The sequence below is a fragment of the Physcomitrium patens genome, chromosome 4, assembly GCF_059467195.1.
Source record: "Physcomitrium patens ecotype Gransden chromosome 4, ASM5946719v1, whole genome shotgun sequence".
In the NCBI taxonomy this organism is placed as follows: Eukaryota; Viridiplantae; Streptophyta; class Bryopsida; order Funariales; family Funariaceae; genus Physcomitrium; species Physcomitrium patens.
This window is the reverse complement of record NC_143413.1, coordinates 8,064,730-8,080,379: the sequence shown is the minus strand read 5'-3', so window position 1 is coordinate 8,080,379 and position 15,650 is coordinate 8,064,730. Positions and strand designations below refer to the sequence as shown.

At 36.3% G+C, this 15,650-nt stretch overlaps 1 protein-coding gene across 8 annotated transcripts; it reads left to right on the top strand.

Moving 5' to 3' along the window:
* The first annotated feature begins 2,000 nt into the window (after positions 1-2,000).
* LOC112280966 (putative trehalose-phosphate phosphatase C) lies at positions 2,001-8,192 on the top strand. Of its 8 annotated transcripts, none has more exons than XM_073533193.2 (14): positions 2,001-2,183; positions 2,541-2,759; positions 3,793-4,605; positions 4,811-4,951; positions 5,160-5,231; positions 5,452-5,574; positions 5,703-5,759; positions 5,925-6,026; positions 6,197-6,274; positions 6,404-6,473; positions 6,648-6,718; positions 6,974-7,066; positions 7,206-7,294; positions 7,511-8,192. In XM_073533193.2, exons 3-14 carry the CDS (start codon positions 4,177-4,179, stop codon positions 7,524-7,526), a joined length of 1,341 nt encoding a protein of 446 aa, XP_073389294.1. In that variant the 5' UTR covers positions 2,001-2,183; positions 2,541-2,759; positions 3,793-4,176; the 3' UTR covers positions 7,527-8,192. The 8 variants fall into 8 exon arrangements, with proteins under 8 accessions (XP_073389294.1, XP_073389292.1, XP_073389293.1 ...); XM_073533191.2 differs by having other exon boundaries at positions 2,001-2,294; XM_073533192.2 differs by having other exon boundaries at positions 2,001-2,315.
* The last annotated feature ends 7,458 nt before the right edge of the window (positions 8,193-15,650 follow it).

Below are 15,650 nucleotides of genomic sequence, written 5' to 3'. Positions count from 1 at the left end.
ACTTCTTTTTGGACTTTCTTGTACATTCTATGGGTTGTTTTTTCTTCTATGGTTGTTTGGTTTTGTTATTCTGAAAGTGAAGAATCATGTAGAGAATCTCGGATTGATATTCATCTATAATTATTCGAAATGACAATTAAAATAACACATACCAAACATAGAAAATATAATTAGTGAACTCGTCACGAAACATGAAAGAAGAGGTGAACCCAATACTGACAAAGCCTGGATTAGAATCTCATTTAAGACGATGGTGCTAACTATGGATGGGCTCCCCAAACCCCCAGTTCTCCTTCAGTTTTAGCCAGGCCTTGTCTGTGTCCCTTTTACACAAGCATATGAATAACCCAGACAACCGGTAGTTCATACTCCCAGTCAAGTTGTTCTTATTGACGGAGAGACTAACGGACTCGTGGTAGTGGTGGGAGAGCCTCCGTGAGTCTTTTGGTTTTTTTTTTAAAGTACAATAGGTAGACAGAACCCAACCAAAAGTAATAAAAGAAAGGGACCTCTCTCCGTAGATACGCACATAGAGAAAGAGCCCGTGCACCCTGGAGTAGAACGGTAGAGAGGGATTTCCAGAGTTGTTTTTTTTCTTCTGGTGGGGCACATGAAGCTTTGTGGCAAATATAGCCTCCAGACAACGCCCATGTCCAGATTCCTGCGGCAGAGCGGGACGGAGGGAGGGGGAAAGAAGTGGTAAGCAACAGGTGCACCTCCTCGTCCTCCTCCAAGCCCATACTAATACATTACCTGTACTAGTTGAGGAGGAGGCAGAGGCAGAGGCAGAGGAAATGGAAAAGGCGGCGCCTCCCCCACCGCCTCCTCCAATCTCCATCCATGTGTTTCATCCACTTCGTAACTGTATATCATCTGTAATTACATTCATCCATCCGTCATGTGAAATTGATATATTTTTAATTTTTCTGCGGGGGGGACAAGGAGCATATTATGATTAAATTGTTCTCCAGGGAGGACAACAATGACAATATACATGAATATAATACTACTACTGGGGGAGTGATGATTTGGGGACACAAGTGTGGGATCCAATGGATCAAATCTAGTCCATAATAATAATAATAAAAAAAGGGGAACCTCAGTCTTTGTCTACTCGACCTGAGCGAATTTAGTTCTATTTTTTTAAAAAAAATTCTGCAAATAATAAAGTAGAGATTAGTTGTGTGGGGAAGAGGTGGGCGGACAGGATACCATCCTCAGCTCTTGTTGATCTGAGATTTTGAATTGGATCAATATGCTCCATGAAACACAATCCTTTCATGTCTTCTTTTGCAACATGACTGACTATTCCCTCATCCCTTCATTCTTTTGTTCTGAAGAAATAAATTAAAATTTACTAATTATCCAAAGAAAAGGTGAAACTTGTTCACAGGATGCTACTGTGTGCTGAGTGTGGGCTTTTAATATGTCTTGTTTTGCAAAGTTGCCTTCTCACACATTAACATATTGGCATGAACTCAGTCAACTCACTGCCAAACTCTCATGTTGTGAAATCCCCTGCAGGAGTAGACATGGTTAACAAAAAGGAAATTAAGTAAAAAGAAGAAGAAAGCAAGCAAGAAAGAAAGTAATCTTAAAGGAAGCGAAAAAGATAAAGAGGGAAGGGGGAAAAAGGGAAGGAAGAGTAGGGCGACTTTTTCTGGTGGACAAGGAAGGGGGTAATGGGAGGAAGGAAGGGGGAAAGGGAGAAAGGGAGGGGGGAAAGGGAGAAAGGAAGGAGGAAAGGGTTGACATTGTGGCATGGCAAATGAGGGGTAGGGGGGTGGGGGTGGGGCTTAGTACAAAGGCAGGAAGGCAGGAAGACACAGACCTAGGACGGGCCAACTCGGAGAAAGCAGAGAAGGGCACCCAAGCCTGCCTGGCACCAGTTCTGGCATCCGAGCCTGGCTACGAGAGGAAGGAGCCCTAATGTGGCGTGCAGGGGGGCATGGGTAACTAACGGCAGATAACGGCGAGGCTCACATGCATGCATGCATGCCCATCCACCCCTATCGTCTCGCATCGCCTTTGGCGCCAAAGGGTGCCCTTTGATCTCATGTTGGGCGGGGTCCAGGCGCAAGGACTAGTCGTCGTCGTCGTCGAAGATGAATAAGAAGATGAAGAAGAAGAAGTCGTGACCGGTGTGTGTCGTCAGCAAGCGTCGTGAGTGACACGTTTGGAGGGTGAGACTTGAGAATGCATGCGAATGTGTGGTGGCCCGATGCTTTAAGTGCTTTTCACTGCGGCAGTTAGTCGTCGGAACGCGATTTTTCTTACAGCGCTTCAACGCCCAGGCATTGTTCATTTTCCTGCTGGTGTGTTAAAGAAATTTCGGGAGGTTTTATGATTTTTTCTTTTTTTTAAGCAGGAGAGGGAGAGAGAGAGAGAGAGAGAAGAGACGAGGAGAGAAGAGTGTTGAGGAGGAGAAGGTCAGACGAAAGCGTGCATGGAATTGCGTGCGTACTGGAGGGCGGTCAAGCCTATGTGAAATGGCGTCGCGCAGTTAGTCACGAGGTTGCTATGTTGCTTCGATTGCGCAGACACCGCGAGTTCGGGGGCAGGGCGGCTGGCGTGCGTACGTTGCGATCAGTGATTATCGGATGATTTACACTGGGGCTGGGAGTCTTTGTTCGCAGCGCCGTGACTGACGCGCTCTGACCCCACATAGGGACTCGTGGTCGTCGAGGTTGTCTGCTGCTCTGCTATTTCAGTGGGCGTCTCGGCTGGGATTGTGGGATTATATAAGAGCACTCCTCAGGGTGAGTGTGCCTTATTATTTCCCCCCTGCTCTCTGTGGTGTTTTAAGTTGATGAGTTCTGCGGTGCCCCTCCCAGCCCCCTCCATTCCAACTGGACCTACTACTTTTGGTTTGGTGTGGTTCCGAGTGTTGGTGAAGTGTGAGACAGTTCGTTGTTCGATTGTTCACTGAATCCGCGTCCTCTTACGTGTGTGTGCTGCCCTTACGGTCTCAAGTTGTGTTTGTGTCTGTCGCCTCGCTACCGCAGTTGTTGGTGATCTTGAACCCGGCATTTTACATGTAGGTGGCCACTTTTCTTGATCTGTGCTGTTGCGGGTTGTCTGTGGGCTCGCTTATGCTTTCCGTCATGAGAAACTTCTGAAGAAAAATACAGTGTCGGAGTTTTCTTAGTTTCCTGTGCTTCTGCGACTGGATATGTCCATGGTGGTTCATTTTGAGAATCACTGCAGAGGCCTAAAATATTGCGACGAATAGATGACGTTGTTGTGCTTTTGCTTTTAGTGATGCTATGATTCATCTAGAGTAGGAGTTATTGCTTCAGGGTTTGGTAGCAGTTTGAAATGACTGATTTGGTACTCGTGGTTTGGCAAAGTCGCAAAAGTCTTCCCTCTATCTGCAGTAGTTGTTCCAAGTTATCAGCACAGCCAAAGCTCTGATGCCTGTCACGATAGAAACATCCCATCCTACGGACATCAATACACGACCTATTTGGATGGAACTGAATCAACAGTTAATGATTCTTTGAGACGAGGGAGTCGTTTATCTTTCACAACATCCCACAAGTCAGCGGTTAGCAGGGTCCAGTTGTTCTGCATGACAATGTGTTAAGTTGTCGTCACCTAGAATCTCGTAGAACATATAATATACGTCATCGATATTCTTCATGCCACGCATGAGGGCACAACCCTAAGGAAAAAATGACTAAGAGTACGACGCATGAACTTTTGTGTTTTTAACTTAAGAAAATACGAACCAGGAAGCACAATGTGCAGCGGTGGCTCACCTCTAACTCAATCGTGTTTGTTGTACAACAGTTGCTCGTTTGCTATCTGAGGACTACTTCCCGGACATTTTCAAGAGTTTCGTGCAATCGATGGTTGTCGCGTGCCACAAATAAATTGCAGCTTTTTCCTCTGCTGAATCTGCTGTGCACTTCAATTATCCAAGAGTTGATTGTTCATCTGCGTATCGTGGCAGCGTTTCTACAAGGTCCTCAACTTTTCGTTGTCGGAGTGACGTCTCCAGACAAGTCATACTTTCATGCAGAGGGGGTATAGCTAACATTTGCTTTCGGTGGAGGTCAAGTGTATTAATCGGTGGATCTGTTCCAAAGGGATAGTTTTTGTTTGTCTGAAGTGACATACCTCTGAAAGCAATCCTTACACGCTGTTTTGGAGAGGCCATAGGCAGCTTTCGTCATGGTACTTAAAGTGAGCGAGGTTAGCGGGATCCTTGACAGATATCACGGAGATTTTGAAAGTGCGGAGGGATTGCTTCGGGCAAGCTTTCCAAGTTTCGGTGAGAGTTTGGTTGGTGGAATGACCCTGAGGTCTAAGCGGTCAGCAGTCTGCGCGGAGTCGCCAACCTCTTCGTGCGGGTCAACATTGTCACTGTCTTCTATACTGTCAACATCTCCTGCAAAGGCATCGGTTGTGAGTGCGAGCTCTGTCAGTTCAAAGCCCATTCCTATCGTTGCGCAGAAAAAACACAGCACTTACGTCGAGAAGGGTCAGTTTCACACATGGATCGGTGCAATGAGGGCTCAGTCACCCCCCCATATTCTCTCACTTCACAGCGACACTCCCGATGCTTTTGATCTTGAAACTGCTGTGCATAAATCTTGGCTTGTAAGCACCTTCGGAATCCACTTCTCAAAGCATAATCATTTTCATATAGAAGTACTAGCTTTAAGGAGTTGTGGAGAGGCCTTAAAATTTTCGAACTTCAACAACGCGTTCTTGTATCAAACCATTACTGCACCTGATCATGAATTTCAAACTAGCAATTTCTATGAATCGAACTGGCCTTTGAATCCGTATTTTCACTCCGCAGGAAAGACATCCATCAGCCTTAAGCTCGTTTCATAAAGTGATCAAGAATGCGCACAAGAAGCAGATTGTGGTCTTTCTTGACTATGACGGCACGCTGTCACCTATTGTGGAGGATCCTGAACGAGCTTTCATGTCAACTGAGGTCAGTGAGGCTCATTTACGGGCGATGAATCTGAAGCTTCATGTCAGTTATTATTGCATGTTGAGTAGACACTTTAATTAGAACATTCGAATGTCTTGTGTACATTTAGGTTTTAATGTGCATCCAGTTAGCCCTAGAGTAAATTTGGCGTCAGTCGTACACAAATACATGCGCTTGTAACTAACACCCTGGGTCGCGTGTTCAACAGATGCGAGCAACTGTGAAGGACTTGGCCTCGTGCTTCCCAACCGCAGTTATCAGTGGAAGGTCTCGATCGAAGGTACTTGTCAGATATCTGTCCTAACTGGGTCTTATTGTACCATGCATTATTTCCCTGCGAAATAGTTTCTTAAGTTTTTGCGTTGTTCCCCAGTAATGTATTTCTTGCTTTGTATGTTTCTGGATCTATTTTGAGATTTTAATCAGGATTGATTTTGGTGAGATGCATGCGAAAGCTTCAATTAGGAGGCGTGCTCACAGCTTTTATGGTTTTGGAGCAGGTGTTTGATTTTGTGCAATTGACAGAACTGTATTACGCTGGGAGTCATGGCATGGATATCATGGGCCCTGCTAAAAGCTCGGATGGTTTCCGAGTTAAGGGTACCAAGTCTAGGGATAAAAGGGTATCTATTCTTGATAACCCAGCAACTATTTGAAATAGCCCAATTCGATAAAATAGTATGGATTTCTGTACAATCGATGTTCAACCGTGTTTGCCTTCTTGGCTAATCTTATTTACTTCACCTTGCAGGGAAATGATGTTGTTAAATTCCAGCCAGCAAGTGAGTATTTGCCGGTCATAAATAAGGTATTTGTTACATGTTTCCGTTACGGTACATTTGTTTATTTATTAACTTTTTTCCCCACGTAGGTTCCACTTAAGTGTGCCGTGAAGTTTTACATAGTGCAGTTTCGGATACTTTTGTTTAACTGTTGCTATGAAGGCTGATTTCTTCTATTTTAATTTCTCCAGGTGTGTAATGCTTTGATCGAAAGTACTAAATCAATTAAGGGTGCGAGCGTGGAGCACAACAAATTTTGTGTGACAGTTCACTTCCGACGTGTGAACGAGGAGGTATGGGTTTGCCTCGGCTTTCTTTTTCTGTAGTTATTAGTTCATAAAGTTAAACTCTAGTAGCTTACTCATGCAGTTTAGGTGGCTTAAACACGTGATGTTTTAACGGAATAACTGCAAATATATATCCTAACTTCAATCTCGTGGATATTGCTATGTTTATGGTGCAGTATTGGGAGGTGCTTGCAGAGAGGGTGCAAAATGTTTTGAAAGATTATCCAACTCTAACCTTGACACATGGACGAAAGGTACGTCAATCATGTCGTTTTGTTTGTTTTTTCTTTTCATCTTTGTCTTATGTAGTCACAACTTGTAGCATTTGTATATGGATGTGGAAGTAGATATTTTAATCTAGACATTTGTGGTATTTCTGGCAGGTTCTGGAAGTCCGCCCGTGTATTTCATGGGATAAAGGGAAAGCTGTAGAGTTTCTGCTGAAGTCTCTGGGTGAGGACCAACTACAATTGTCCATTTCTTCTCATTAATATTAATATCAATATTATTATTTTTGTTACATTTCGTTTGGCAAAATCAATGCAAGTATTATTCTATGCTAAACTTAGTTATTTTCTAAGGTTCCAATTTGAGGAAGAAACTCACCCATTCAATTCTTATTTACAGGATATAAAGACACAGGTGATGTTATTCCCTTGTACATTGGAGATGATAAGACCGACGAAGATGCTTTCAAGGTATGCACTATCTCTCACCCTTGTACCTGATATTTGTTACCCTCATTCTCTTCATCTGCGTCGTTTCTGTGGCAATTTTGTGAACTTGAATGTACCAATGTTGTTGGTTTTTATCTAGCAGCTGCTGTAGGGATCATTTTCACTCCTTGTAGACATTTTAAGTTGTGGTTCTCATACATCTCAAATATATGAGGTGCTTGTTCCAATTCTGCATAGTTCTTTCTTCTGACACTTGGATGTGATTTTCACTGTCAGATGGTCAACAGGGCGAAGCATGGCTGCAGTATTTTGGTATCTTCTGTTCCCAAACCAAGTGATGCAAAGCTTTCACTTCAGGATCCATCCGAGGTAGTTGTCTTTCCTCGAAGCCCCAACAACATTCTGTAGAATTTTATATTCACAGAGATTTATGAAAATGATTATCTTGGAAGAATATGTTTGTAAAGACATATGACATAAGAACTAACACACCTCAATGGCACTGCAGGTTATGGAATTTTTGCGCAGACTTGTGCGCTGGAAGAAGTGGGGATTGGAAAGCCGAAACAGCATTCAAATGGGTGTCTACGACTTCAAGTAGATGCCAAACCTATTCTATAGACCTATATGGTTTAAGCCCTGCTCCAAATTTCTTCTGTGTGAATAGCCCACCTATAATGGTGACAATGGCCTTAAGCCACTCACCATACCAAGTAAAACTACCTGCAAACGTAACACTTACTTCTCGGTCAGCGAGCCCCGACTCCAGCCTGTGGTTTCTTAAGTCAACACTGTTGATTTTGGTGAACCCAGGTACTACCTGAGCTGAAGAATGAAGTCCAGATCTTACATCGTCAAAAATTTAACATAGCACATACGACATTGCACAAGAATATCTGGAAGTTGCCAAAGGATTGACGTACCAACCAAACCAGGCGCAGAAGAGGGAAAATACAGGTGACAAATCAAAGGCAAAATCTGTAACATTAATCGGACGATCCGTTTGCTGGTTAGGATCAAATCCAAGATGGAATCAGTTCAAGCAAAAGATATTCGACGATCTGCAGTGGAATCAAAAATATTCTTAGCCCAACATTGAGGCTTGCATTCTCTTTCGACATATTAGGTTGTCACAAATGTGACCTCTGAAGTTGCTGCACTGGATGTCTGCATCCAAGTGAGACATTTTGGGGAACCCTTACCTCCATGTATTATTATCCGCCGTGCGTTCTAGCAGGTTGCGCGATTTTGCCATTGTAATGCGAAGCTTCAGCATTCCTTTTTGTAGAATGTCATCGCAATATCCAAGTTCTTCATTCGTCGAATACCGCTCTCTTGTTAGACCCGAGTACACTACCTCCGCATATGTGAAATAGCAACATATTTGACATAGGAGTAGATGCCTCAACAGTGAGCAGAGTAGGCTGGAAAACCCGACCTGGACCTGAACGCCATGGTTTATCAATAAACGTATCTGGAATTCCAGTTCTATAAAGAGGGCATTGTTTGATATATTCATTTTTTTTTTGAACTTTTCGTTTTACATTCATTACTGGGTGGTAATAATAACAGTAAAACATTTGGATTTCAATTGATGTAGAATCATTACATAGCAATCCTAATTGGGATAATCAATTGAGTTGCACCCTTTATTTTTCTTTCGAATTTAGTATAGTTACGTCTGGAGTCCACACGTAATAGTTCATGGAGGGGGATTCTCATTCTCACCGAAACGACGCAAGATTTCTCATCAGATAAAGTATGATTCTGAACCTTGTCGCAAAATATGAGCGGTTGTATCGTAAACTCAACAAACGATGTTCAGAACATTGAGAAAAGAACATTCGAAATATGAAGATCCCTGAAAAAGTCGATTGAATCCCTTCGTACTATTAGGGTGAATGAGTACCATAGAATGATGTACATCTTCCATACCATCAGCTGTCTTGAGTCTTTACTATACACCTCACCTGGAATCTGTAGATGCACTCGAGCTAACATAATGTGCGTTCATGGCTATGCACAGATTCATGCATTCATCGTTTGATCTCATCAGAATTGTGCAATATTGTACACCTGAGATTAAAATGGGCTCTAAATATTAAGCAACGAGGTTCACCACCCACCAACCTTGTTTCATTTCAGAAAAAAGATTCAGAGAATAGAAAACGTATAAACACGAATCTACTAGAATTATCGGGACAGATTAACAAACTCTCTAAGCACTTTCTTCATTGTATGTGTTGTTCTTGGATATAAGCAGCCAACATGCAGCAAACTAGCTTCAAATGACAGGTTCTCGTTTCTGATTACTTCATTGCAATGTGAGCGCTTGAGCTAAAGCAAAGTATGAAACAAAGTTCAATAAGATAAAATTATTGATCTTTTAGTGATAGAGACCTAAAACAAAGAGTAGGAGGAATTGACCATCGAGGGAAGCAATTGTTGTCGAAGCCGAACACCGTCTGAGTACATTTATCGGTGAAGGTCAACGCGTTGACTCTCACCACAGTATAATTTTGTGATCGGATTATCATGACATTTAGAGACGTTTTTGAGGACAATCTAAGGGTATTTTTTGTTCGTCTTTTCTGAAATCAAAAAAATTCCCTGTGAAAACGCAATGTTTTTTTTTTTTTTTTTTTTTTTTTTTTTTCTTTATTGTACCAAATTTTAGAAATTTCTGAAGTAAATAAAGAAAGTGTTGTTGGAAGAAGAACCGAAGTAAGAGGAAAAAAAACCAAAGTCGCTTTATTTGTGAACTAAAAAAACATCAATGTTTACATTGTTAGGTTTGCTGGTAATGGCCACAAAGCTCATCAACTCCGAAGCAGGATGAACGGGGCACTGACAGCACGGTCATGGGGACCAAGTCCTGGAGCATCATCCCCTCTGAAGCATGGGCTTTGTTGGTTGCCACGTAAGATGGCTCTCATGCACCACACAACTGCACATGGTTATTCATTCGTCTATTGGACGATATTACCTATCAGTGTCTTTTTCATCCATGCCGTGTAGGGTTTCAAGCACACCACACATCCTCGCCCTCATCGGAAACCCTTGTAGATGTGTGCTCTCTTCGCTTCAAATTGCTCAAATTTACACTTGTATATATGTCGTGACATGGTTTTGATGCATGCAAGTTTCGTGAGAGCAAGGAACTGCTGATGGTAGGTAATCATGTGGTTTTTTTTTTTTTTTTTTTTTTTTTTTGGTTTTAAGATTATTATGATTGCTTTCTGTGTTTCAAACATAGTGCTAGAGGTGATGCTCGGAGTGTTGCTGTGCCTCACCTATAATCCAAGGCACAACAATCTATATGTTAGTGGATTGGATGGATTGTGGAGTGAGGGCAAATATTTAAGAACTACATCCTTAAGGCCAAGTCGATCTCAACAAGATTATGTGAAGAGTTTGGATCAATTTTTTATTTTATTTTATTAACAATATATGAAGGAAAAACTATATTATTTCTTAATATTAGATTTTTGTAAATTTTTAGTATTCTTTATCAAATAAATAAATATTTCAAAGACATTTTCACTTGACTTTCTATCAATGTTGCATATAACTATTTATAGAGAACAAAAACTCAAGCTTAACAAGCTTGTCAAATGAATTGGCAAATCTTTCTTCATTGATAATATTTAATTTAAGTGATTGCTAAAGCTTGACAAGCTTGCCAAATGCATTGGCAAATCTTTCTTCTTTGCAAACAATTAGTTTATTTTGTTGCTCAAGCTTGATAAGTTTGTCAAAAGAATTAATAAATCTTTTTTTTTTGACAATACTTTATTTGAGTAGTTGCTCAAGCTCGATAAGATTGCCAAATAAATATGTAGATTTTTCTTCTTTGATAAAAATAAATTAGGTGGATATTTAAGCTTGCTAAAAAATTGGCAAATCTTTCTTGTCACATGATGTGGCATTAAGTGCCAAATCTTGTCAAATATATATAATTTAGTTTAATTTAGTGGTTTTTGATTCACTTGGTTTTTTTTGTTACTTCACTTTAATAATGTCAATTAAGATTTAAAGACTTAGGTGGAAAAATCTCCTTGACTTGGTATTCTCGTCAAGTTAAGTCTTGTAAGTAATTTTGAAGAGAGAAAACTTATAATGTAAAGGTTGATTGGCTATGATAATTTAGCCATTTAGTAAAGCTTTAGGATTTTTTCTAATCATACTTGCACTCTTAGATTCTTCTTTTGTGGTCTAAGAGGTAGCTTAACTTAGTTCTATGTAGGTTTATCATCTTTCACTTGACAAGAATGTGCTCTTCTTCAACTTGATGTATAGCAAATTGAAATAGTTTTTATTTATTTATTTATTATTTAAATTTATAAAATTCTTTTAACCTTTTTGAAGTATTTGATTTTTTTTGGATAACATATTTTTGGATATTGATTTTGGATACATATTATTGCAATATTATATCATTGATACTAGTCAATGTTGGTATGTTGCAATACTAGATATTGGAGTTGCAAGAATGGTGCAAGGCATTGTGTGGCATAATATTATGGTACAACATGATTCTAGTACAAGGTGACTAGGGTGGAATGGCAAGGCATTGGGGCAAAGGGTGTGTGACATTGAAATGTCGAGTGATGTCATATAATCTATAGGCTTACTTGAAAATTCATTAGATATTTGGCTATGGAAGGTAAATTAGAAATTATAATAAGAATTTTCCTAACAAATCTAATAGAACCTTAAATAAATTCCAATTAAACCTTAATAATTCTAAATAAATCTTAATATTTAAAAAAAATCATAAATAATTAAAAAATATTAAAAATCATAAATAAACCTTAAAAAAATACTAAAAAAATACTAAAAAAATATTAAAATATAAATATTAAAGAAATACTAAATAAATTTTATATAAATTCTAATTAAATATTATTTAAATCCTAATAAAAATCTAATAAAATCCTAAATAAATCCTAAGAAAATCCTAGCCAAATCTTAGACAAATTTCAATAAAATCCTAATAAAATCCTAAATAAATTCTAATCAAATTCTTATAGCTATATTAAAATCTCAATAACTATTAATCAAACTTTTGATTTAGCTACTTTTTTTTTAAGAATTTCAATCTTTAAGTAAAGACCAAGAACATAAAGTTTGAAAAAATAAAACTTACCAATAAAAAAAAAATGCTCTTAGTTTTCTAAGGTTTTGGTTTTTTTCTTTTTCTCAACCTTAGTATTGGTCTTTTAGCAATCATTACTCCTTGTTGAATTGTTCAATTTCTTTTCAAATTAGCATAATTGTAGAAATCTAAATTCACTATGTTTCCACAAATTTTTCTTTAATTAAATCAGAAATTTACTTTGGATTACAAAAAAATTCACTAATCTTAAAAATAAATATTTGAGATCCTAATTTAATCAAATTCCATTATCTTTCAATCTAATTTTTTAATTAATATTAATTTTTTTGAACACATATAAAATAAATAAATTTGTAAATCCAAAAGCTTTTACATGTCTACATGCTATATAATTTATAAATTCTTCAAATCTATAAACTTCTTTTTTATTTCTCAAAATCCAAAATATTAAAAATATCTCTAATTTTAAAAAGCTTTCAAAAACCTGAAGTTAATACAAATTACTTAAAATCAATGCTAAAAAACCCTCTTAAAGACTTGTCTCTTATTTTGCTCTTCAATTAGCAAAAAAATCCCAAAATTGTAGTTGGTAGATACTTTTGTATCTTAGGGTCTGATTTCAACCCTAGTTTACAACTAATCATCTTGGAATATCTGTTCTTAGTCTCTTAAAGTAAATTTTTCTATAAACATATTCTTGATTTCCTCCTAAAGGTACTTATATTATTCATTTTTTCTAATATATTTTGTTTTGCCTTATTTATGGTTGTATAAAGTAAGTAGAAACCTTTTATACAAAAAGGCAATATTAACTCCAATTTTTTTTTTATTATCTCCCTAATTTTTACATATATTTTTTTATTATATTTTAAAATTAAGATTTTCTATAATAGAATCTGTATTTTTTTTTCTTTTACTATAAAGTTGTATTACAACATGAAATAAGAAGTATTATGCACCTAAGTCATGGTGTAGTCAAGAGATGGAGTTAGAAGTTGCATGGCATTGGAGATTGATGAGGTGTGATGCAAAGTGCAACAAGATCATGGTGTAAGAGCCATTGATGTTGGAGGTTATATTTATTTATATTTATATTATTTTTTTTGCAGTGCAATAATAAGGTATGACTCAAGGTTTTGAACTGGTACTGTTTCTATTATAATGTTACTGATGTGACATTGTTTGGATGCTGCAATTGTAATTTCTGGTCTAATTCTCAATGCAAGTCCTTTCCTTTGTTGTAAGCCAAAAGAGGAAGAAACCAATCTGCAACAGATCTTTGATTAGAAAAGAACCTTGTTGAGTTAAAGCATATCAGTAGTAAGAGGAGATGGAATCGAATATAAATTTTATATTAATAGAAAATAATAAAAAAAACTTATTAGGGTGTTTATTTTTATTTTTATTTTTTTATTTGACTTTTCTTTTTGATTCTATGCAAATTGTGAAATTTATATTGTGCGGTGATTAGAGTTTAACACACTTATAAGACTATATGGTAATAAAAAATTGCAGTGATAAGATCCACACAATTATGGACAATTTGCAGTCATAAGTGACAATGCATAGTCATAGGGCTTAACATTAAATAAAAAGAAAAAAAAGATTTGCCTAGAATTCTTAAATATCAAGTTTAAAAGTTTATTCTAAGAACATATAAAGTCCAAACTTATCCATTTTTGAGTCATTTTTATATAAAAAATGCCCAAAGAAGCTAATGGCATTCTTGATTTGTAAAGTAGAATTTATTTAGAGCATTGGAGTGGTATTTATTCAATGCCATTTGCTTCCTAATCAAGTTTTTAATTCTTCATTTTTTTATATTTTATTTTGGATTTTTGTTGCATTTTTTTTTATTATCATAAATTTTGTAATTGTGACCATCGATTACAAGAATGTACTAGTTGTTCTAGTTTAATTTTGATTTGTGACCTTCAACCACAAGTAGGTGCTGATTGCTTAATTTACATGTGATTTTTGCTTTTGTGTTGTTGAGGATGAGGATCTAATAATGATTTTTGGTTTTTATCTTTGATACTTTTTTTAGGTGCAAATATTATTCTTAGAGGTTTTTTTAGTATTGCCTCATTTTATCTTGTATGAATTAGTATAGGCATATTGTAAAGATGAATTTGGATTGATGGCTTGTAAGATTCTCTTTTTTGTTAGCTTATTGATCTTATAATGATTTAGAGGTGCTTACCAGTGAACTACAAAGATTGGTAGTAATTGCATTCATAAGTTGTTGTTAAGCCTTTAGATAGTTGTAGCTATTTAAGTAGTCTCTTTTACAGTGTATTTCAAAAATTGATATTACCAATCTCTTTTATCAAATTACTTGGATTGTGACCACATCCAAGACTTTAAGCCCATAGTGGATATTAATAAGATTTATCAACATGTTTTAGTATTAGATACAATTAAGAGGTTTTGAATCTTAAATATAAATATATTTTATAAGATGGATGAAAGATCAATTTCTTGTAGCAAACTGAAAGATCAATTCTTGGAACGAGGATGGAATATTTCTTTGTTAGATTGAAAGCTCAGATTTCAAACATTGATGAAGAAAAAGTGCCAAAGATTTTATACTTTCAATGAGTGGTATGCTTTTGAGCTACTACTACAACATTTGGAGCATGACGTACTTCAAATCTACAGAAGGTAGATTAAAAATACTCATTTGAATTACAAAAATTAGAACATTATTAGAAAGTAAGAATATAGCTTATTTAACCCTTAAAGAGGGTATTATTTTTAGTATAATATCTATAATAAAGAAAAATATCTATTAAAAGTAAAATTAAAATATCTTTAAAAAACCAAAAAAAATAGCAATGGTCTAAAATAATTTTCTATCCACTTTGTTACAAAAGGTTCAAGCAATAAATGTGACTATGTTTACAATAGAAGATTTTCTATCATTTGAGTTCTTCCAAATATTTATTAAAGACTTCAAAAATAAGTATAGAGATTTTAGGTGTCATCAAATATAATACATTTAATACTTTTTATATAAAAAAGAAGTCACTCCATATACCATATATACTTGTTTAGTTTGATTTGCAGTAGAATTAAAAGGTATGTTTGCTAAAAGTTAACTTGTTAAGATTGACAAAAAAAATAATGATTTATCTACATCAAAAATTATCTTCAACCATAATTACAAGGCAAAATTGACACAAGCATTTCATAAAGTTAAAAAATGTAATAAGGTTCTTTGTCAACATGATGCTATTGTCATGGTTGTTTAGATGCTAGATGTATCTATGCCTAAGATGGTTGCAACTGCCATAAGTAACTTGGCAAAAATTCAACTTAAAAGAAATTTGTAATATTTAAGGTGTGATAAATCTGATCACATCAAAAGTGGTTCCAAATATTATAAAAAGGAAAAAAAAACCTAATATGTAGAGAAATCTATACAAAAGTTATAAATGAATAAAGCAAGAAAAAAATCCAAAAAAAAATAAATTAAAGTATAATCATTGTCATAAACTCAATAATAGTAAAGATAATTGTTTCATTTTATATCTAAATAAGTAGCTTATTTTAGATAAAAAAAGAGTCTTAGAAGCTAAAATGGCCAAACTTAAGAAAAGATTTAATATTGTGGCTTTATTTGGCTAAGTCATTAGATCTCATATGAATTCTAAGATTGAAGCAAGTTCTTCTACTTTGAATAATTATATATTTAGTACATGAAGACAAATGGTAGTTTTAGCTACCACACATAGTTAAACAACAACTAAAAATATGGCACATACTACAAGTGAAGTATCAAAAACCTTATATGGCCGTCAAATCAATTATAAAGATCTAAATATTCATATT